The following is a 20,987-nucleotide window of genomic DNA, read 5'->3' as shown; positions in this document are numbered from 1 at the left end:
ACAGACATTAAGTAGAAAAATTATAAACTTAGGTTCCTATAATTGCAAGTAAGGATATGCCTTGAGTAGGTAAGAAATTATATTAGGTAAAATAGTGAGAAGTTTAGCTGTAATAATGTGACCTACAGACTAGGTTAAGGATCTAGAAGCTGTACTAAAGGTGTGTATGGGTATCAGTTTATTGGCTATCAGTTTATTGGCTGAAAGACAGATGCAGTGCAGCAAAATTAGGGAAAGGTGATAGGTTATGAAGTAGAAACAAGTTTCATGTTAGCTGTCTATTGGACCAAAATGTTATATATTGCTGTGTGAAGAAGAAACCTGTGACTACCTTGAGCTATGGCTGACTTGTTTCTCCTCTCCAAATATCACACCTTCAAGACTGATATCTTATCTGGCTTACTTGAGCAATAAATCATCTTAAATAGCATGGTGGTCCCATCCCTCATTTTTCATCTCAACACGTCATGACAGAAATCCCCACTTCTACAGAGAGGGATTTCACAAGATCTCACTATTTGTGTTCACAGCATTATTGCTCATCTACATTACATTCATAAACATCACCAATATATAGAAATTCTTGTGTGGCAAAAATGAGCCTCTGTAGAATATTCCAAAGATTAATAAAAGCATGGTTTGGTACTTAGGCAGATATTTTAACACGGGTTAGGAGAGAGAAATTAGAAAAGGGAGATGCTGTGTACTCCCACATTGGAACTATTTAACTTGGGATGTGGTGGGGGGCACAGGATAGTTTTCCTATCCTCCCTTTTGAAATTACAATGGAGGAATTTGATTTAGGAAAACACTGTGTTGCATATGATAAAAACACACATTATTCAAGAAAAGGAATTTGCTAAAAGAAACTTAAAAATGTTAACCACTAGGTTTGCTGGATTTATTTTTCCAAATAAATGCAATGTCGTACTATATTAGGAATGGTGAAGCAGTGTGACATGACTCTCTTAGCCGCATTGTTCAAGAGAGCAAAGTTTATTATTCTTAATCTTCTTTTACACATGTGTTCGAGAAGGTCTGAGGGGTAAAACTCTCATTGGTCATTAAAGTAGCACATCACCATCATGGGTTAAGTGGAACGCCACCCCTTGACTAAACAATGCCTACCGATTGCTGTCCTTTACCAAGGACAGTTTGGATTCCTTGTTATGCTTTCCCAGGCCAGAGTGAGAAGCCTGTGTGACTTCATTTCACACAGGCTCTGTTCCCTGCTTGCTTTTTGCATTTAGTATCCACAATGGAATGTATCTTTCTGTCCACTACCTACAACATCCAACCTCAGGTAAAAATATGCATTTTTAAGAAAGATATCATCAGCACAGAGGAATTGGAAAAAGGTTTGAGAGTTGTTCTCAACAGGTGTTCTATATAAGAATGGGACAAACAACTGTACATCTTCCAAAGCCAAAAGGTATTTTTAGATTGAAGGCTACCTTACAGAATAATTAAAATAGCTCTCTATCTTAGCAGAGGTTTATGATTAACGGAAATGTTATTTGTACATTCTACAAATGCCTGATAATGCCCACATTTGGATCTTCAAATTTTCAGCTGTGTACTTTTGTCTGGAGAAAACCTTGGACTAGAGATAAGACCATAACCAGATTACCAAAAACGTATTTCTAGCAGCTCCCACATCCAGTCAGCCAGTCTGGGCTTGAGGCTGAACCAAGACCATGAAGTGCCTGCTGCTTCTCGCCTTTATTGGGGTGGCTGGTGAGTGTATTTTTTCTTTCTATTTCTGCCATTTAATAGGAAGCTGATTTTCTGAGAAAAACTGCAAGGTAGCTTATTGTGGGAAAGCCAAGTCCAGTTTTGACTTGCAGAAGGCAGAGCCCTGCAACTTCCATCTTCTGTCTCTTCATAATGCCTTGTGCCACAAGCTGGGGAATGAACGCCTTCATTGGCATGGAGTTCCTGACCCAGCTGTAGAGATGTGGCCATAGCTTCAGGAATCGGCTGCCTCCTTCTTCAGGACTAAGGAGTGCACAGGGAATAGTTCTGGCCCAGGAAGTCAAAAAGCAACTGCAAAATTTTGGACCCTGGCTTGGTGCTCCAAGAAAATAGCACTGCACACCTGTTTTGACCTTTTCCCTCCGTCAACCCTTGACTGTTTCATAGACAGGACCCTCGGAAAGACACGCTCGTGATCTGATCCAACTAGAACATTTCTATGTCCTTATGTTCCCTCAGGGAGTAGCCAGCAAGGCTTTAGCTGCACATATGTGAGGCACCAGTGCAGGTGTGATCCCCTTCTTTGAGGGTGCAGCAAATGAATGTGCCTTAGACCTGCCCACCACTGCTGCCCTGAGTGCCCGTAGAAGGGGAGCCTACAAGTGAGGGGCCTCAGACAGGCAGTCACAGGGCAGATTACAGGCCACATTACCTTAGGCCAGCTATTGACACATGGCACTTCTTGTCTCCCAGTTGCCTTCCCCACCTTTGCTGAAGATGATGATGACAAGATTGTGGGAGGCTACACCTGTGCAGAACACTCTGTGCCCTATCAGGTGTCTCTGAATGTTGCTGGATCTCACGTCTGTGGAGGTTCCCTCATCAGCAGCCAGTGGGTCCTGTCGGCTGCTCACTGCTACAGACCGTGAGTGGAAAAATTACATCCTTCCATAACCCCCATCTGTCTTCCAGTTCCCTTCTAGCAGGAATTCTGAGCTCTGAGACAGAAATATGTAACTGCCTCCATTCTGACCACAGACAGCCGAGGCACAGGTGGACCATTTAGGAAGCAGGGCCAAGGCATGCTGTGGGGTTTTCCACTTCTGCAAATGTTTCTGTGAAAGCAGAGCACTTTCTGACATAACAATGGGATAGTCAAGCAACCAGTTCCAGGCTTTCTTATCCATTTCTTATCCATTGCATGAATCTTGCTAAAGCATTGTCCCTGGAGAACAGGAAGAGGAATGGGGTCAGGCCAGAAGAGTTTCCCTTGTCCCAGAACATTTGTAGAAAGGGGGCTGCTATGTATTCAACTGCTGTCATGTATTTACAAACCTGCAGAAATTCACCACCTGGACTGGGAGTGGGTAAAGATCTCGGTGTGGATCCCCAGGGCTCCCTGCAGGACAAGAAAGATCCCCTGCCCCAGAAGGCTTCTGTGGCAGTGATGTTGGAGCGAATGCATTCACTGACAGGGAGGTTTCTCTCAGGCTGCCAGGAGCAGTAAAGGGCATGACTTTACCTTCTCTTTTCCAGTCGCTTCCAAGTGAAGCTGGGGAAACACAACTTGGAACTCACTGAATCCACTCAGCAGTTCATCAACTCTACTAAAGTCATCCGCTACCCTGGCTTCAGTGCCCAAAATGCAGATAGTGACATCATGCTCATCAAGCTGGCCACCCCAGCCCAGCTCAACAAAGCTGTCCAAACTGTTCCTCTGCCTACCAGCTGCGTGGCCACCGGCACCACCTGCCTGATCTCCGGCTGGGGCAACACTCTCAGCAATGGCAGTGAGTACTCTGGGGGAATGTACAGACCCTTGGGGGCCCAGGACAGACTCTAAGACCTCACCATCAAGCTCCAACAGGACAGGCTAAAACATAGGGAAGTGTTGTGGGACAGGTGTTTTGAGCAATGGGTCAGTCTAGGGACTGCACAGTGCATGCAAAATGTCAATAGAATTGTCAGTTCCCTGAGAAGAAAGATGAAGTCTGGGACTGTGTCTCTAGAATTTCTATGAGAGACCTCCATTCTTTCACACCCATGGTCAGAGATGTCCACGGCAAGTGGTGATTATTCCACTGATCACATCTAAACCTGCACAGGAGCAGAAGACAGTTTTTCCTGAGGCTCAAGTTTCTTCCAGTGCATATATGACAAGATTGGCCCCATTCTTGCCAATTGATGAAATTCCAGGGAGCAGAAAATCTAAGGTGACTGCAGTGTAGAAGGGTGAGCCCACGGGTAGAATTTGTTCCATCTCTACAGAATGAACCTACTCAGTGTTTACAGTTGAGAGGACGCAGGATGGCTGCTAGAACAGGGGAGCCAGCATTTACTTTTCTGCTAAGATTATCTCCAAGCTGTGAAAAGGTCTCAGCAGCCATCAACCATCTCTCCCTATTTCCTTGCAGTTGAGTACCCGGACGAACTGCAGTGCCTGGATGCTCCAGTCCTCTCTGCCGCCGAGTGCTCCGATGCCTACCCCGGGCAAATCACCAAGAACATGATGTGTGTAGGATTCCTGGAGGGAGGAAAAGACTCCTGCCAGGTAAATCATCTGCCTCTCCTTTCCCAGTCATTTCTCTCCTGCCTTTACCCAGATGAAGGAAGAGGCCTTCACATTACACTGCCAGCTTGCATTGGCACATCTGAGTTTTTCAGTGACAGCAGAGGCTTTGGGCACACATATCCTGAATGTTTGCCAGGTACCACATCCTGTGGTAAATTGTGGTAAAAATGGGCAGCTGACTCATCCTTAGTGGTGCCCTTGGAGCTCAAGTCAGTCATGGTAGCATCAGGTGGAAAGTGCAAATCAGAAAGAGCCTTTGTAGAAGTTTTGTGCAGAGTATGCCTGACAGGGCTTCCTCCCAAAACAGTGATCTCAGGCATCTCTGGCTCATTGCTTAGGCTGATGCCATTTGCTGAATATCCATACCCTTTGTGTGCACAGGAAGATTCCGGCGGCCCCGTGGTCTGCAATGGACAGCTCCAGGGCATTGTTTCCTGGGGTATTGGATGTGCTGAGAAGGGCCATCCCGGAGTTTACACCAAGGTTTGCAACTACATCTCCTGGATCCAATCCACCATGGCCTCCAACTGAGTTCCTTTTTTGGCGTGACCTGTATTTTCTCACCATCATTTCTGTTCTTTTGGATTTGGACAAGCAAATATTATGAAAAATTAATAAAGACTTTCAGGCACCCCTATATTGTTCACTGTTTATCTGTGAATTTCTACCGGCTGTGATACAGAGCACAGCAGTAGTGAACATGACTCAAGGGAAAATATTTATTATCTGTAGTGCCTCTCAATTGACAGCGTTTCAGAACACTTTGCAGACTCATCATCAGGAGTCTTTCAGTCGGTTACTTGCTCTTGTTTCTGAGGCAGAACATCATCTCTGTTCTTTACAAGCAATAGCCCATATTTCATCAGTTCTTGAAGTGATTCTGAAATGCATCCTCAAACATTGCCTGTCCCCCTTCTTCTGGGAACACTAGCAGCTGCAGCATGTTATCCTTTCTTTGAGCCTGCTTATACAACTGCATGAGGAATGGAAGAGGGATGAGGGTGATGTTTTGCCAGGAGGTCAGCAGGAGGCAGGGCATTCCATAGAGACTTTGGATCTGCCATGTTGAAGAGTTGGTCCTTGCCAGGAGGCTGATTGGGATATCATGTTCTGTGTTTGCAGAGTCCCAGAATGAGGCTGTGCTTTCTCAAATCCCAAGGAGAAAAGAAGGTTAAGTGACAGGAAGGTGGGAAGTGAGGAGAGAAGACAGAAAAGGTGCAGGAAGAAAGGACTTATAGCTGGGAGGGAGGTGGGAACAGGAGACAGAAATGGAGGAATGCAAGGAAGAAAGCAGGAGAAAATGAAGGAAGGAAGACAAAAAGGCAAAAATCTAGAAAAGAACACGAAGTGAAAGGAAGACAAGAAATTAAAGTTTCAGGAGGGCAGGAAGAAGTGCTCAGGGAGCGATCGTAGCCATGAGTATCTGCTGCTGCCTGGGGCTCTTTGCCTGCAGTTCCTGGATACTGTCAAGACCAGGGTCATATCATAACCATCAGGGTGTTCAGGTCACAGGGTAGTAACTTGGGGCCCCTGGGACACAGCATTGTGCCCATTCCCTGGAGACAACTGGGGCCAAGGACCTGTGGGCCTTGTGTGTCCAGCTGGTAGAGAAAGAAAGGGCTGTGTGAACTATTCTACATCCTGCCCCACCTGCCATGAACTGATATCACGGAAGGAGAGATGGATAAGGAAGGGAATAGGAAATAGGAAAGGAATAGTTGTAAGAGGACAGAAAGGAAAGTTAAGGGGGACAAACAGAAATATATGAAAGGAGGAAGGTGAGAAACAGTCTGTGAATGGCAGAGAAATGAGGTGAGATAGTGAGGACAAGAAGAAATGAGAGTCAAAACATGATTCAGAGATGGGAAAGAATAGGAAAACAGCTAGAAACCATGCAGAAGAGAGACAAATGGACAGACAGACAGATGTATACTGTCCTTCCTGAAGAGCTGGAGGGCAAGTGAAGAAAACGGGGTTCTGTCAAACACAGGGCTCAGTGTGTGCTGGTGGCTGATCCCTGTTTGCCTGGAAAGGTTTGTGCTATGCTGCACCAGCCTTTGAGTCACTGTGGATCTTTTTCCAGACAGAAACATGTGCCTGTGCCATTGAGTAGGGCAGGTGGCAACTGGTAGTAGTCAAGTAATAAATATTTAGGCTTCAGGCATTAGATTGAGCCTGTGTGAATCTAAGTCTCACAACTTTCTCACTCTGGCCTCAGAAATCATGAGGAGGAATCCAAAGAGCCATTAGAGAGGGAAAACAACCTTTAGAGGTGTTGTTTGTTGCCTCATTTTCCTGCAAGAAGCAGTCAAGGAGTGTTGTTCCTAACTGTCCAATGATGCTGATGTGTTAGTTTAATGACCAATCAGAGTTTTACCTTTTCAGACCTTCTAGGAAGCGTCTATATAAGATCTGGAAGAATAAAACTTGCTCTATTGTGCAACCTAGGCTAGAGAGTCTGTGTCGTCACTTCACCATTCCGAATATATCGCACAAAGGGCATGCTGTATTGTAGTGGTTTAGATTTGTCAATTCCATTTCCCTGCCAACGCAACAAATAAATGTCGTGGTTTTAAAGCAGTAACTAAAAAAAAACTAGAAAACTTACTTATTTCTTGCTGTGAGATGTGGATTAGAACAAGAGCAAAACAGGCTCAAAACTTAAAAGGAATAAAGAAAGTTTATTAACAAAATTACAATAATAAGAAAACTAAAATAAAACTTCCAGAAAACCCTTTTTTTCCCCACTACCCAACCATTCCTTTGTTTACATCACAACATAGAGACAACAAACTTTGGAACTTTGGTCTTTAAACAGCCTCCAATTCCTGCTAGAATCTTTTAATCAGTCTCTGTAGAGAAACAGAAGTCTTCTTCTGCTAATCTATGGAGTTTCTCACAAGAAAACTATTTCTGTTATAGCTTTCTATTTTTCTGATGCCAGTTGTCCAGAAATCTGTCATCAGATTTTCTCCTCCCATTTCACATCACTCTGAGGTGTGTTATGGGCCATGAGTCTAGGGATGTCATTTTTAAGGATGAGTTATTCAAAGGCAAAAGTTCTTTTCATCCGTCTCTGTGAGCTTCCCTGGAAAACAGAAGTTTTCTCTTTGCCTCAAGAGGCCCCAAATCTTGCACTATTACTCCTCCCCTTCTGTTCCAGCACCTCACTGTATCATCATTACTCCACCTTTTTGCTCAAAATCCACACTTTGAACACTCTATTCCTCCCAATATACTTTGTCATGAATTAAAGGAGTTTTTTCAGAACACTGTTGTCCATTTCCATAGCTTTAACAGAAAAATATTTCAGCTTAATTAAAGCATCTCCTTATTCTCTACCTCTTCTGAAGCTTAATTCTTTTCTTTACTGTCTCTTATAGTTTATAAAGTCTCTTTACATGTTGATTCTTTCTCTGGAAAAAAAGGATTAATCTGAAAGTCTCATCTGGGTAATGAAAGTGTTAAAATCTTGCCCAGGCTTTGTAGATGGTTCTGTGATCTCTGCCGGAGCAGCGGCTGGAGTTGTCTGCGATGGAAGATTCTTCATGGCTGCTCTGGAGAGTGTGGTCACTGTCTCAGCCCGCCCCAGGTCAAGAGCTTTTTTCTTTCTTTACTCGGCAGTCTCTGGTGAATTCAGTCACAACAAAAACTGCAGCCGAGCCAGGGACCGGCCTGGCCCGGCCAGAGCCCAGGGGGAAGCCCTGCAGGCCCCATCTCCCGGCCGGGAGCCGCTGGGCCCAGCCCAGCCCCTGCCCGGCCGCATGGGCTGGGCAGGGGAACGGGAACCAGCTAAAGCTCTGTTACCTTTCACAGCCAGGAAACAAAGAGACAGAGAAATTCCCAGGCTTAGGTCTTAAGGTGGTGTTCACAGGTTGATCTCACTTTTCAATGGTTAAAACTACGGTCAGTTCTCAGAAATGGCCAGCTGTTGGCCAGGAGAAAAACTCCCATCAGCCTCCAGCAGTTTTAACTTCCTTAGGTGTTTCTCTTTGTTTTCTTAAATGCCAATCTGTCACATGTATCTTCACAGATAAGTGGTTGTTCTTAGTCCCATTACTCTGAAAGCGATTTTGGAATTCCTTCTCAATATCTGCTTTGCCTCCTTCCACTGAATATAAAACCAGCTGCATATTGGCATCCTTCTCCATGGCTAACTTGTACCAGTACATGTTTACAAAACTTTTCTGTGATGCAGAACATTCCAGGGTCACAGGGTCTCCCACTCGGACAACTGTATCTGGTGACTGCTGAAGGGCCCAGCCTGGAGAGAAAGACAGAAGAGAAAGCTGGGAAGTGAAATGCATTGAAGAGGACAAGAATACACATCCCTGAAGTAGTTCACGGGATGGAATGCCACCAGGATATCAGAAAGCTTTGGGAGAGTGCCCTGCTTCTCTGCAAAAGACACATAGGATCAAAACACCCCAAACAAACCAGCTTCAAATGCACTAGGAAATCTGCTTTGAGAAGTAATGTCCTTGGTACTCTCAAGTGAAGTATTAAAAATGGGCAGGAAAAAAAACAGATTTGTGGTTTTGCTGAGTTTTCTGATTCAATGGTGGTGGAAAAGCTGGTTCATTGCCCATTCTCCCTCTGGATGCCTTGGGGAAGGGGCATTGCCCGCAATTGAGAGCAAAGCCGAGGAGACAGCAGCAGCTCCAGTGCAGCTGCTCAGGAAGGGAAGCCCACTTACCCCCATGCAGCAGGATGGCCACAAGGAGCCGGTGGAAATCCATAGAGAAGGGCTCCCTCCTTCCAGCAATCTGCCCCTAGTGACACCACCGACACGGAGATGTGAAAGAGGAGAGGTGGAGAGGAAGAGATACGTCTCTCTGTGGGTGGGCAGGGGAGTGAACAGGAGTCTGAGATGTGACAAGGCAGTTGGCTGTCCAGGAATGGTGGGGAATGACACCTGCAGGCAGTCATGAGGTGCTTGTTCTCTGCTCCTCTGGCTTCGTGCTGTGTGTGAGGCGGGTGTGCATGAGTAGCTGGGAGCTCAGTAGGTGGCAGAGTTCAGTGCTATCACGGAGCAGGATGGGGCTGTATGGCAGGCTGAGCATGTGCACAGAAACGCACCAAATGGCAGGAGATGATGGGAAGAGAAGGAGATCCCAGGAAGGCATGTTTGTGTTTGTGTCCTGCTCTTTTTCTCCTCTCTAGCCACCCTCACACTCCCAACCCTGCAAGCTGCACTATGGAAGCACGGCTTATGTCAGTCAGGCCTGACACGTTGTCCAGGTATGGGAAAAGCTGCTGACCTGCCAACCTGGTGTCTCTTGGGGCATGACAGAAAATAGATCTGTAACTGTTCTTCTCTAACTCCAACAGGGATCTCAAGGAGAGAACAGGCTGCCTTTGCACAGGGACTGCCCCTTGAGAGACTGCACCTCAGGGAGACTTCTGAGAAGTGTGTGCCCCACAAGATGTGCTGCTACAGACTGACCTTCTCCATGTCAGAGAAGAACAGATACTCTCCTTGCCTCTTTATTGCAGCACTCTGCAAAAGAGCAACTGGACACAAATGGACAAAGCTGGAGAAAATCTTGTCCTCTTCTCTCCAGACAGCCTTGTTCACCTGCCCAAGGCAGTGGGGAATCCCTGTAGGCAGGCAGAGACACTCGTAGCTTGTGTGCACTGAGTTTGTGTACAGAGGTCTGACAGAGACCCTGCACATCTGCGCTGTGCTGAGTGCCCACCACCGCAAGGCAGTGTAAAGCTGACCTATAGAAGACATCAAGTGATCCAACTGCTCAAGGCTGTCATGGACTTTGCAGTGAAAATGTTCCCCTGTGTCCTATCAGCAGAGGAGAGCAGCAATGCCTCTAGCACACAAATAGTCCACTGCAGGTCTGAGTGTGTCCCATTGCATTCATTTCCCACAGCTGCCTGGAGAAGATTCAGGAAGGACCCCAGATTCCTCTAAAGAAGCAGAAGAAAACTGTAAAGAAAGTGGGCTACGTTGTAGAAACCCCACATCCTCACACCACCCAACCACTCCAGCTGAGAGGAGGCTGTGCCTGATGTGTCCATGGAAAGGGTCTCCAATTCCCTGGGGAGTGCAGAGGCTAGTGCCTAGGGAGCCTTGCTGAAAACACGGAATTTGAGGAGTTAGTGATGTTGAACAGGCATGGCTGCTATGAGGGCTGCTATGGCATGCCCTGAGGGGCCCTTTAGGTCCTGAGAAGCTTGGATGTTAACATGGAAATCTTCAGAGTGGGAACCACCTGGAGTGGCCTGTGCAGGCCTGTGCTATGCACAGGTGTGTCTTACGCAAGACAGAATCACAGAACAGCTCAGCTAAGAAGGGACCTCAGGGGGTCACTGCTCCAACCTCCATGCTCAAGCAGAATCATCCCAAAGCACATGGCACAGGATTGTATCCTGGTGGTTCTGGAATATCTCCTGAGAGAGGGAGAGACTCCACTAGTTCTTGGGGCAATCTGCTCCAATGTGCAGTCACCAAGACTGCAAAGCTCTTACCTCAGATTCAAGTGGAACTTCCTGTGCATCATTTTCTGCCCATTGCCTCTTGTCCTAGTGCTTGGTATCACCATGAAGAACCTGGATCCACCTCTTGGAACACTGTCTTCAGATTCTTGTAGAGATTGGTAAAGTGTCTTGTCTAGTTGTTTGTTCTCAAGGCTGAACAGTCTCAGCTCCCTTAGGCTTTGTTCAGGAAATTGGTGTTCCACTTTATCCATCATCTTTCTTCTCCTGTCCTGGACCTTCTCCAGGAGCTCCTTGGACGTTTTGTACCAAGGGGCCCAGAATTGGACACTGCACTGCAGATGTGCCTCACCAGGGCTGAATGGAACAGCAGGAACACTTCCCACGCCCTGCTGGCAATGCTTTTCCTAAAGCACCTCAGGGCACCATTGGCTTCTTGGCCACCGCTATTGGCATAGACAACTTTGTGTCCACCAGGACCCCCAGGTCCTTCCCTGAAGAGCTACTTCCCAATGGATCAGCCACCAGCCTGTGCTTCTGCATGGGGTTGTTCAACCCCAGGTGCTGAATCCTGCATTTGTCTTTTGCTGAATTTCAGAAGGTTCCTCTCTGCCCATCTCTCCAATCTGTCAAGGCCCATCTGAAGAGCTGCACAGCCCTCTGGGGTATCAGCAATTCCTCCTAACTTGGTGTTACCAGTGAACTTGATGAGGAGACTCTCTACCCCTTCACCTGACTCACTGATGAACAGAACACTGTCACCTCTTGGAAAAATCCTGTTATCTGCTCAGCTTGCTAACATAATTTGTAATTTTTATAATACTTCTGTAAAGATAAATGTATGTGGATCAAGGGGTAGAAGGCAGGTGGATCCTGTCCCAGAGACCACTCCACATGGAGGAATTAGTGATCCACGTAATGCTTTACCTGAGTTAGCACAGGCTTGTGCTCTGCTGTTCATATTCCTCAGCCACAGAACAACCACAGACAAGTCGTTGTAACAGAGGAATGTGGGGGCAGCTCCCACAGGGCACGAGCTACTTCCACACCTGCCTGGCCTTGCCTTTATCTACCAGCACACCATGAACCTCCAACACAAGCACTTGTTCTGTTTGACAGTGAGATTTATGAGAAGGGTTGACTGAAGTTCAGTAAGAGGAAGTCAGTGGAATGCAGATTGAAGACAGAGAGAAGGAGGTGGGGAAGGGAGACAGAGAGGAGAAGAAGGGCTGACACAGAACTTAAGTGTAGTACAAGTAGGAGTTAAACGTAGAGGGAGACAAGGAGACAAAGATGGACAAATAAACTATCAGCATTTGAGAAGAGGGGTAAGGCAAGGCTGTCAAGAAGATGAGCTAATGAATGAGAAGACTCCTGCAGCACCCACAATGTGGAAAGCAGGTCCTGTTTGTGCAGGGAGATGTTTGTGCTCAGCTCCCTCTTCAGTCTCACCACTGTGCTCACCCTCAGCACAGTAGTATGTGCCAGAGTCATTGAGAAAGGCATGTTCTATTGAAAGGGTGATACTGTCTCCTTTGATCTTGCTGCTCTTGAAATGACCCCCAAAACTCTTCTCCACTGCAGGGTTACCACCTTCTATTGCAGAAGCCAGCTGGGTCAGCCTGGAATTCTTCTCTGAAAGCAGCATGAACCAGTACATAGCTGTGCTGCTGGATTTCTTCTTGGAACATTCCAGATTCACGGACTGGCCTTCTTTTATCACCAGGTCTTGAGACTGTTCCAGGGCTAACACTGGAAAGGGAAAGATGGAGCAGTGATGAGAAGGAAAAAATGGGAAAAGTTTGAACTAGGCACAGTGGGTTGGCAGGGAAAGGGTGGGAAGAAATAGGGCAGCCACGGAAGCAGTTCAAGTCCTTGGACAGCTCTTCAGGTCAGCAAGTGAATTTCCAATCTCACTACAATAGGCAAAATACATTCCTGGGCAGTTTGAGTCCAATCCAGACACCATCTCCAGGCTGCACAAAGAATGACAAATACATGGCCATTGCAGAAGATTCAGGGATTCCTGAATCCCACATTCACTGCTTGTCCTCAACACAGGGAGCTCTGCAGAATGAAGCACTGCCAGGAAGTGGCTACAAAGCTGGGAGAGTAGCCGTGGGATTGATGGACATGCTCAAGGCTGAGTTGAGTTCACTTACCCAGAGGGGCCAGCATGGCCACAAAAAACCAGCAGGGAACCATGGGGGAGAAGCCCCGACCCTCTCAGCAGCCTGCCTCTTGTAGCTGCCCACAGATACATGAAGAGGCAGCAGACAGTGAGGGTGAGACATCTCGGGGTGGGGCCGGCCAAGAAATGAGAGAAGGCATTGGCTGGCTGGGAACCCTGGGGAATGACACAAAGGATGGCAGGGAAGCAGAAACCCTGCAGAGATGCAGCAGGTGGAAAGGGCAGGCTGGGCGGGGGTGGGTGTGGAGGAAGGATGGGGTTCTAGGGGCAGAGAGGTTGCACAGGAGGCTGAGTGTGGGCAAGGCAGAGGAATGCTGGCTGCTCCACTTCTGCTTCTGAAGCCTTTGGGAGATGGAGGAATGAGGGATGAGGGCCACATAGAGGTCCCTTGAATTTTCCCATACACTTTCCCTCTCTTCCCCAGGCATGGCTGGTTCAGTTCCTGCCTGGCCACCCCCCATCCCACCCTACTAAGTGACAGCTCTTTTTCTCTGTGCAGCACTGCGAGCACACAAATAACATCAGTGAGAGGGAGGCAGGCCCCCGACAGACACCACAGCAGCCCAAGCACCCAGGCCTCTGAGGGCTCTCATGGACATTGCAGTGAGAGCGGTAGGAGAGGAAGGTAAATAGCTGTGCAGAGCTGAGGGACAGTCAATGCCCTGGCATGGGAAGAGAGAAGGGATGGAGCGTGGCCCACAGGGACAGCCAAGAGGATGACAAGGTGCTGAGGATGGGTGTCAGGGTAACCTCTCCGTGGGGGCAGGAAATAGGCAAAGTACCTCCAGAGATGGCTTCTCCCTGGGGCCTGGGGCCTAGCTGGGGAGCCCAGGCTGTCCCTGACTGGTGCTGCCTGTGGCACAAGGGCTTCTGGAGGTTCGATTTCAGGCACACACTTCTTCTGGCAAATTCACGGATTGCTCCTCAGGGACAGAGAGCATCTGTGTCATTGCCCCCTCTGTCCTGAGAATGAACCTCTACACGGAGATTTGCTTTCCTGACAGGACTGGTTCTCCGGTGGGGTGTGGAGGCTTCCACTGGGATGCAGCCAGGGAGAGCACTGGTGTCTGGAAAGCAGCAGTGCAGTGCAATTTCATTCACTCAAGCTCTGCCAGTGACACCTCCCTGCTGCTCTGCTCACAGGCTGAGGAGACCCAGGCCACTGCAGCCTCTCCACTGCGCCCTCAGCTGTTTGTGCTCTGAAGAAAACCCACGTGTCCTCTCCTGCATGGGACAAATCTGCATGGGATAACTGGGGAACCCAGTGAGCACAGGGATGACATCTGGGACAGTGGCAAGGGTGAAAGGAACACAGGGAAGGAGACACAGGCCATTCTGCTGAGGTCTGCTGGCAGCACTTTTCCCTCATCCTTCTCCTTCCTGTGCCAGGAGCTCTCCCTGACAATAGGGAAGGAGAAACAAGTGGAAATGGGCTAGAATCCCTTGGGGGAACTTCTGCCTCATAATGCTGGGAAGGAGGAGGCTCATGGGGTGTCACCCAGTTCAAGGTTTTGCTGAAGGAGAAATTTCAGTGGAAGTTCTGAGGAAAACTGAATTTGGGTGCTAGACAGGAGGCAGGATTAACAGGTGGAGACTGTGGCATAGTGCTGTGTTCTGAATTGACTACGAGAATTACGGTGGTACGTTTTAGCTGTAATTAAGTACTGCTTACCCCTAATCCAGGACTTTACTGTGCCTCATACTCTGCCAGAGAGCAGGGGCATGTGTAGGTGGAAAGGAGCATTTCCAGGAGAGCTGACCCAAACTGGCCAAAAGGATATTTCCTACCATTCAACATGATGCTCAGTATGGAAACTGAGGGGAGCTGGCCAGCTGCTGCCTATCACTGCTCTGGGATGGGCTGGACACTGTGTCAGTGGGTCATGAGTGACAGTATTGTGCATCACATGGATTGACTTGAGTTTTATTTCTCTCTATTTTCCTTTTTATTTACTCCTATTTTTGCTCTGCTTGTATCTCAACCTGTGAGTTTTACCCTTTTTCCTATCCCACCAGGGGAAACGGCTAGTGAGTGAGTGTGGCTTTAACAGCAGGTGCCTGACAGGGCTTGAAACACAACTTGAGTACTAGACAGCATCTCCATGTCCCCTAGCTATGGAATGAGCTGCAGCTCCCCTGACCAAGCCTGCACTTCACATTCCAGTAAAGAATTTCCCGCTTCTGTTCTTGATGGATTATGAAAATTTATGTGAGGATTACCCTGGGCTCATGCATTGTTTTTTGCTGACGATTATGAAGAGTAGATGAGTCAGGGTAGCCCTTCTGTCTTGCAGCAAGCTAAATCCTTCACAGTGGAGGGACTTGAATGTGAATGGAAGTTCACAGAGAAACAGTGCAAAAATAGGGTTGCCTGAAAGTCTTTATTAATTTTTCATAACTTTTACTTGTACAGATCCAAAAGAACAGAAATGATGGTGAGAAAATACAGGTCACACCAAAAAAGCATCTCAGTTGGAGGCCACGGTGGACTGGATCCAGGAGACGTAGTTGCAAACCTTGGTGTAAACTCCGGGATAGCCCCTCTGGGCACATCCAATACCCCAGGAAACAATGCCCTGGAGCTGTCCATTGCAGACCACGGGGCCGCCGGAATCTCCCTGTGCACACAAAGGGTATGGATATTCAGCAAATGGCATCAGCCTAAGCAATGAGCCAGAGATGCCTGAGATCACTGTTTTGGGAGGAAGCCCTGTCAGGCATACTCTGCACAAAACTTCTACAAAGGCTCTTTCTGATTTGCACTTTCCACCTGATGCTACCATGACTGACTTGAGCTCCAAGGGCACCACTAAGGATGAGTCAGCTGCCCATTTTTGCCGGATGTGGTACTTGGCAAACATTCAGGATATGTGTGCCCAAAGCCTCTGCTGTCACTGAAAAACTCAGATGTGCCAATGCAGTGGGTGTACCTTTTCCTTCATCTGGGTAAAGGCAGGAGAGAAATGACTGGGAAAGGAGAGGCAGATGATTTACCTGGCAGGAGTCTTTTCCTCCCTCCAGGAATCCTACACACATCATGTTCTTGGTGATTTGCCCGGGGTAGGCATTGGAGCACTCGGCGGCAGAGAGGACCGGAGCATCCAGACACTGCAATTCATCTGGGTTGTAAACTGCAAGGAAATAGGGAGAGATGGTTGATGGCTTGCTGAGTCCTTTTCAGCATTTGGAGATAATCTTAGCAGAAAAGCAAATGCTGGCTCCCCTGTTCTAGCAGCCATCCTGCGTCCTCTCAACTGTAAACACTGAGTAGGTTCTTTCTGTAGAGATGGAACAAATTCTACCCGTGGGCCCACCCTTCTACACTGCAGTCACCTTCAATTTTCTGCTCCCTGAAATTTCATCAATTGGCAAGAATGGGGCCTCTCTTGTCATATATGCACTGGAAGAAACTTGAGCCTCAGGAAAAAACTTGTCCTCTGCTCCTGTGCAGGTTTAGATGTGATCAGTGGAATAATCACCACTTGCCGTGGACATCTCTGACCATGGGTGTGAAAGAATGGAGGTCTCTCATAGAATTTCTAGAGACACAGTCCCAGACTTCATCTTTCTTCTCAGGGAACTGACAATTCTATTGACATTTTGCATGCACTGTGCAGTCCCTAGACTGACCCATTGCTCAAAACACCTGTCCCACAACACTTCCCTATGTTTTAGCCTGTCCTGTTGGGGCTTGATGGTGAGGTCTTAGAGTCTGTCCTGGGCCCCCAAGGGTCTGTACATTCCCCCAGAGTACTCACTGCCATTGCTGAGAGTGTTGCCCCAGCCGGAGATCAGGCAGGTGGTGCCGGTGGCCACGCAGCTGGTAGGCAGAGGAACGGTTTGGACAGCTTTGTTGAGCTGGGCTGGGGTGGCCAGCTTGATGAGCATGATGTCATTGTCCAGGGTGTAGGGGTTGAAGCCAGGGTGGCGGATGACTTTAGCAGAGTTGATGAACTGCTGAGTGGATTCGCTGAGTTCCAGGTTGTGTTTCCCCAGCTGCACTTGGATGCGACTGGAAAAGAGAAGGCAAAGGTGTGTCTTTTACTGCTCCTGGCAGCTTCAGAGAAACCTCCCTGTCAGTGAATGTATTCGCTCCAACATCACTGCCACAGAAGCCTTCTGGGGCAGGGGATCTTTCTTGTCCTGCAGGGAGCCCTGGGGATCCACACCGAGATCTTTACCCACTCCCAGTCCAGGTGGTGAATTTCTGCAGGTTTGTAAATACATGACAGCAGTTGAATACATAGCAGCCCCCTTTCTACAAATGTTCTGGGACAAGGGAAACTCTTCTGGCCTGACCCCATTCCTCTTCCTGTTCTCCAGGGACAATGCTTTAGCAAGATTCATGCAATGGATAAGAAATCACAGCCTGGAACTGGTTGCTTGACTATCCCATTGTTATGTCAGAAAGTGCTCTGCTTTCACAGAAACATTTGCAGAAGTGGAAAACCCCACAGCATGCCTTGGCCCTGCTTCCTAAATGGTCCACCTGTGCCTCGGCTGTCTGTGGTCAGAATGGAGGCAGTTACATATTTCTGTCTCAGAGCTCAGAATTCCTGCTAGAAGGGAACTGGAAGACAGATGGGGGTTATGGAAGGATGTAATTTTTCCACTCACGATTTGTAACAGTGAGCAGCCGACAGGACCCACTGGCTGCTGATGAGGGAACCTCCACAGAAGTGATATCCAGAATTCAGAGACACCTGATAGGGCACAGAGTGTTCTGCACAGGTGTAGCCTCCCACAATCTTGTCATCATCATCTTCAGCAAAGGTGGGGAAGGCAACTGGGAGACAAGAAGTGCCATGTGTCAATAGCTGGCCTAAGGTAATGTGGCCTGTAATCTGCCCTGTGACTTCCTGTCTGAGGCCCCTCACTTGTAGGCTCCCCTTCTACGGGCACTCAGGGCAGCAGTGGTGGGCAGGTCTAAGGCACATTCATTTGCTGCACCCTCAAAGAAGGGGATCACACCTGCACTGGTGCCTCACATATGTGCAGCTAAAGCCTTGCTGGCTACTCCCTGAGGGAACATAAGGACATAGAAATGTTCTAGTTGGATCGGATCACGAGCGTGTCTTTCCGAGGGTCCTGTCTATGAAACAGTCAAGGGTTGACGGAGGGAAAAGGTCAAAACAGGTGTGCAGTGCTATTTTCTTGGAGCACCAAGCCAGGGTCCAAAATTTTGCAGTTGCTTTTTGACTTCCTGGGCCAGAACTATTCCCTGTGCACTCCTTAGTCCTGAAGAAGGAGGCAGCCGATTCCTGAAGCTATGGCCACATCTCTACAGCTGGGTCAGGAACTCCATGCCAATGAAGGCGTTCATTCCCCAGCTTGTGGCACAAGGCATTATGAAGAGACAGAAGATGGAAGTTGCAGGGCTCTGCCTTCTGCAAGTCAAAACTGGACTTGGCTTTCCCACAATAAGCTACCTTGCAGTTTTTCTCAGAAAATCAGCTTCCTATTAAATGGCAGAAATAGAAAGAAAAAATACACTCACCAGCCACCCCAATAAAGGCGAGAAGCAGCAGGCACTTCATGGTCTTGGTTCAGCCTCAAGCCCAGACTGGCTGACTGGATGTGGGAGCTGCTAGAAATACATTTTTGGTAATCTGGTCTTATCTCTAGTCCAAGGTTTTCTCCAGACAAAAGTACACAGCTGAAAATTTGAAGATCCAAATGTGGGCATTATCAGGCATTGGTAGAATGTACAAATAACATTTCCATTAATCATAAACCTCTGCTAAGATAGAGAGCTATTTTAATTATTCTGTAAGGTAGCCTTCAATCTAAAAATGCCTTTTGGCTTTGGAAGATGTGTAGTTGTTTGTCTGTCTCATTCTTATATAGAACACCTGTTGAGAACAACTCTCAAACCTCTTTCCAATTCCTCTGTGCTGATGATATCTTTCTTAAAAATGCATATTTTTATCTGAGGTTGGATACTGTCGGTAGTGGACAGAAAATACATTGCATTCATTTGGAGAAGAAAAAAAAATCCAGCAAACCCAGTTGTTAACTTTGTTAACTTTATTTGAGCAAATTCCTTTTCTTGAGTAATGTGTGTTTTTATCATATGCAACACAGCATTTTCCTTAATCAAATTCCTGCACTGTAATTTCAAAAGGGAAGATAGGAAAACTATCCTGTGCCCCCCACCACTTCCCAAGTTAAATAGTTCCAATGTGGGAGTACACAGCATCTCCCTTTTCTAATTTCTCTCTCCTAACCTGTGTTAAAATATCTGCCTAAGTACCAAACCATGCTTTTATTCATCTTTGGAATATTCTACAGAGGCTCATTTTTGCCACACAAGAATTTCCATATATTGGTGATGTTTATGAATGTAATGTAGATGAGCAATAATGCTGTGAACACAAATAATGAGATCATCTGAAATCCCTCTCTGTAGAAGTGGGGATTTCTGTCATGATGCAAAGTTTACCAAAGGTTAATGCTTTGCTGAATAATCGTGTTCATTCTCCAAGCAGCTGCCAACTTCATCGTGTTAGCTCCTGAAAGCCACAGGATGTTCTCCAGAGACAGTAAAGAGGAAGCCATATGTTTGGAGATGATGGAATAGCTTGAGAGACTAAACAGGGGTACTCTTCCTCTCCATTTCTTGATTAACTTTTTTGTGGGCCCTGGAGGACTGATACACACAGTGTCACTGTTGTGACAGAAATTTCCCTTCATGTTGAAGTACAAGTCCAAGGCCAGGGACTCCTCCAAGGGAGTGTATGAATTCTGTTGGCCCTTGAACTGGTATTAGCACTCAGCTTTCTTACAAGTGTGTTCTATCCTGTGAAAGAAAGAAGCATTAGAAGCTTTCTGTGGGAAAGGAAAATATTGGTAACAGGACTAAGAGGGTCCAAAATTACCAAAGCTCTCCAATCCTATTGTAACTAAGCGGAGCAAGAAAAATGTCCCATATTTTTTACTATAGTGTTTAGTTTGAAATTTCTAAACATGTCATTGGCGTAGAAGCAGACTGATGTTTTAGATCAATACTTTTCCTGACCTGTAGTTCTCATATAAGGTAACCCTTGGGCTAAGACTGCTTCCCTTTCCTTCCTTTCATAGAGCTTTACATTTGGTTTAATATCCACACAAATGTCATGTGTATTAGGAAGTGAGCATTTGAATCAGGCAGCCTGACCATATCCACCTTTATCTTGGTACTTTTTATTGTTTTTCTTTGTTACTTATTTAATCTACCCCGATCTTTAACTTCTAAGTTTTTTTTAAAAGCAGGAAATTCATCCTATAGGGCTGGCTGATAATCCCCAAGAGGAACATGATCTGTGAGGTTACCTCTGCTACTTGCTTAAATCAGCAAGAGGAGACTCCTGACCTCTTCCCAGGCTACTGCTAAAGCTCACAGCCAAAGATCTGGATTATAGCGCCTTAAAAATTTCCCATTTACTAAAGTGTTTAGTTTGAAATTTCTAATTTTATTGTCCAAAACATGCCATTGGCATAGACAAGGTCTGTAATCAGTTGTGCTGTTGAACATTCCGTAGACCCATTGTAATCTTTTTTGCAGGGTCTTTCAATGAATACACTCAAGGGTGTACATCCATTGCTGTAAACAAATTTCTCATTTTATGCAATGATGCTGCAGTAGAAAGCTGGTAGCTCCAGGGGCAAAGGAAGGAGGAGGAGGACTGGTGAAGGGCACAGCTGTGTTAGGTATTATCAATGGACAAGCAATGGCAGCTTATTTTTTTGGAACTCCATGTTCCTAGTTCAAGTATTTTGGTCAGCTGTATCAACATTGGGCTCAGATAAAGGATATACATTTATCCAGGCTGATGCAAGATCCTGGGAAAAAGGAACCTGGTAAAACCATGGGCTGATAGAGATAAAGCTTCCTAGGAGCATAAATCAGGAGGAGTTTCTGAGGGTAGTCCTTTTATACCTCACAGAACTTGGTGGTAGAGGTTGCATTGATGCTCTCTTCCCACCTGTCTCCTTTCTGGGACAAGCTGGTATATTCTCCTAAGCTTTTTATCTTCCAGCTCTCCACGCCTGAACAAAACTGCCGTCATCGCCTCTTGCCTTGTTCTCTCTGCCTGTATT

The 20,987-nt window shown here is 46.9% G+C and overlaps 2 protein-coding genes across 2 annotated transcripts; one reads left to right on the top strand and one right to left on the bottom strand.

Moving 5' to 3' along the window:
* Positions 1-1,688: 1,688 nt before the first annotated feature.
* Positions 1,689-4,798, top strand: LOC102106805 (trypsin I-P1-like). Its single transcript, XM_005523802.3, has 5 exons — positions 1,689-1,737; positions 2,449-2,620; positions 3,232-3,485; positions 4,110-4,246; positions 4,649-4,798. The coding sequence occupies exons 1-5, from the start codon at positions 1,698-1,700 to the stop codon at positions 4,796-4,798; spliced, it is 753 nt and encodes a 250-aa protein (XP_005523859.2). The 5' UTR covers positions 1,689-1,697.
* A 10,472-nt stretch (positions 4,799-15,270) lies between these two features.
* Positions 15,271-18,532, bottom strand: LOC148184905 (trypsin I-P1-like). The gene is made up of 5 exons (XM_088051016.1): positions 18,406-18,532; positions 17,526-17,694; positions 16,667-16,920; positions 15,903-16,039; positions 15,271-15,526 (listed from the first exon to the last, which is right to left on the bottom strand). The coding sequence occupies exons 1-5, from the start codon at positions 18,443-18,445 to the stop codon at positions 15,377-15,379; spliced, it is 750 nt and encodes a 249-aa protein (XP_087907142.1). The 5' UTR covers positions 18,446-18,532; the 3' UTR covers positions 15,271-15,376.
* Between the last annotated feature and the right edge of the window lie 2,455 nt (positions 18,533-20,987).

Source organism: Pseudopodoces humilis, chromosome 2, assembly GCF_049639895.1.
Source record: "Pseudopodoces humilis isolate 2021_Gansu_Grassland_sample_001 chromosome 2, ASM4963989v1, whole genome shotgun sequence".
Classification (NCBI taxonomy): domain Eukaryota; kingdom Metazoa; phylum Chordata; class Aves; order Passeriformes; family Paridae; genus Pseudopodoces; species Pseudopodoces humilis.
This window is presented reverse-complemented; position numbering and strand designations above follow the sequence as displayed.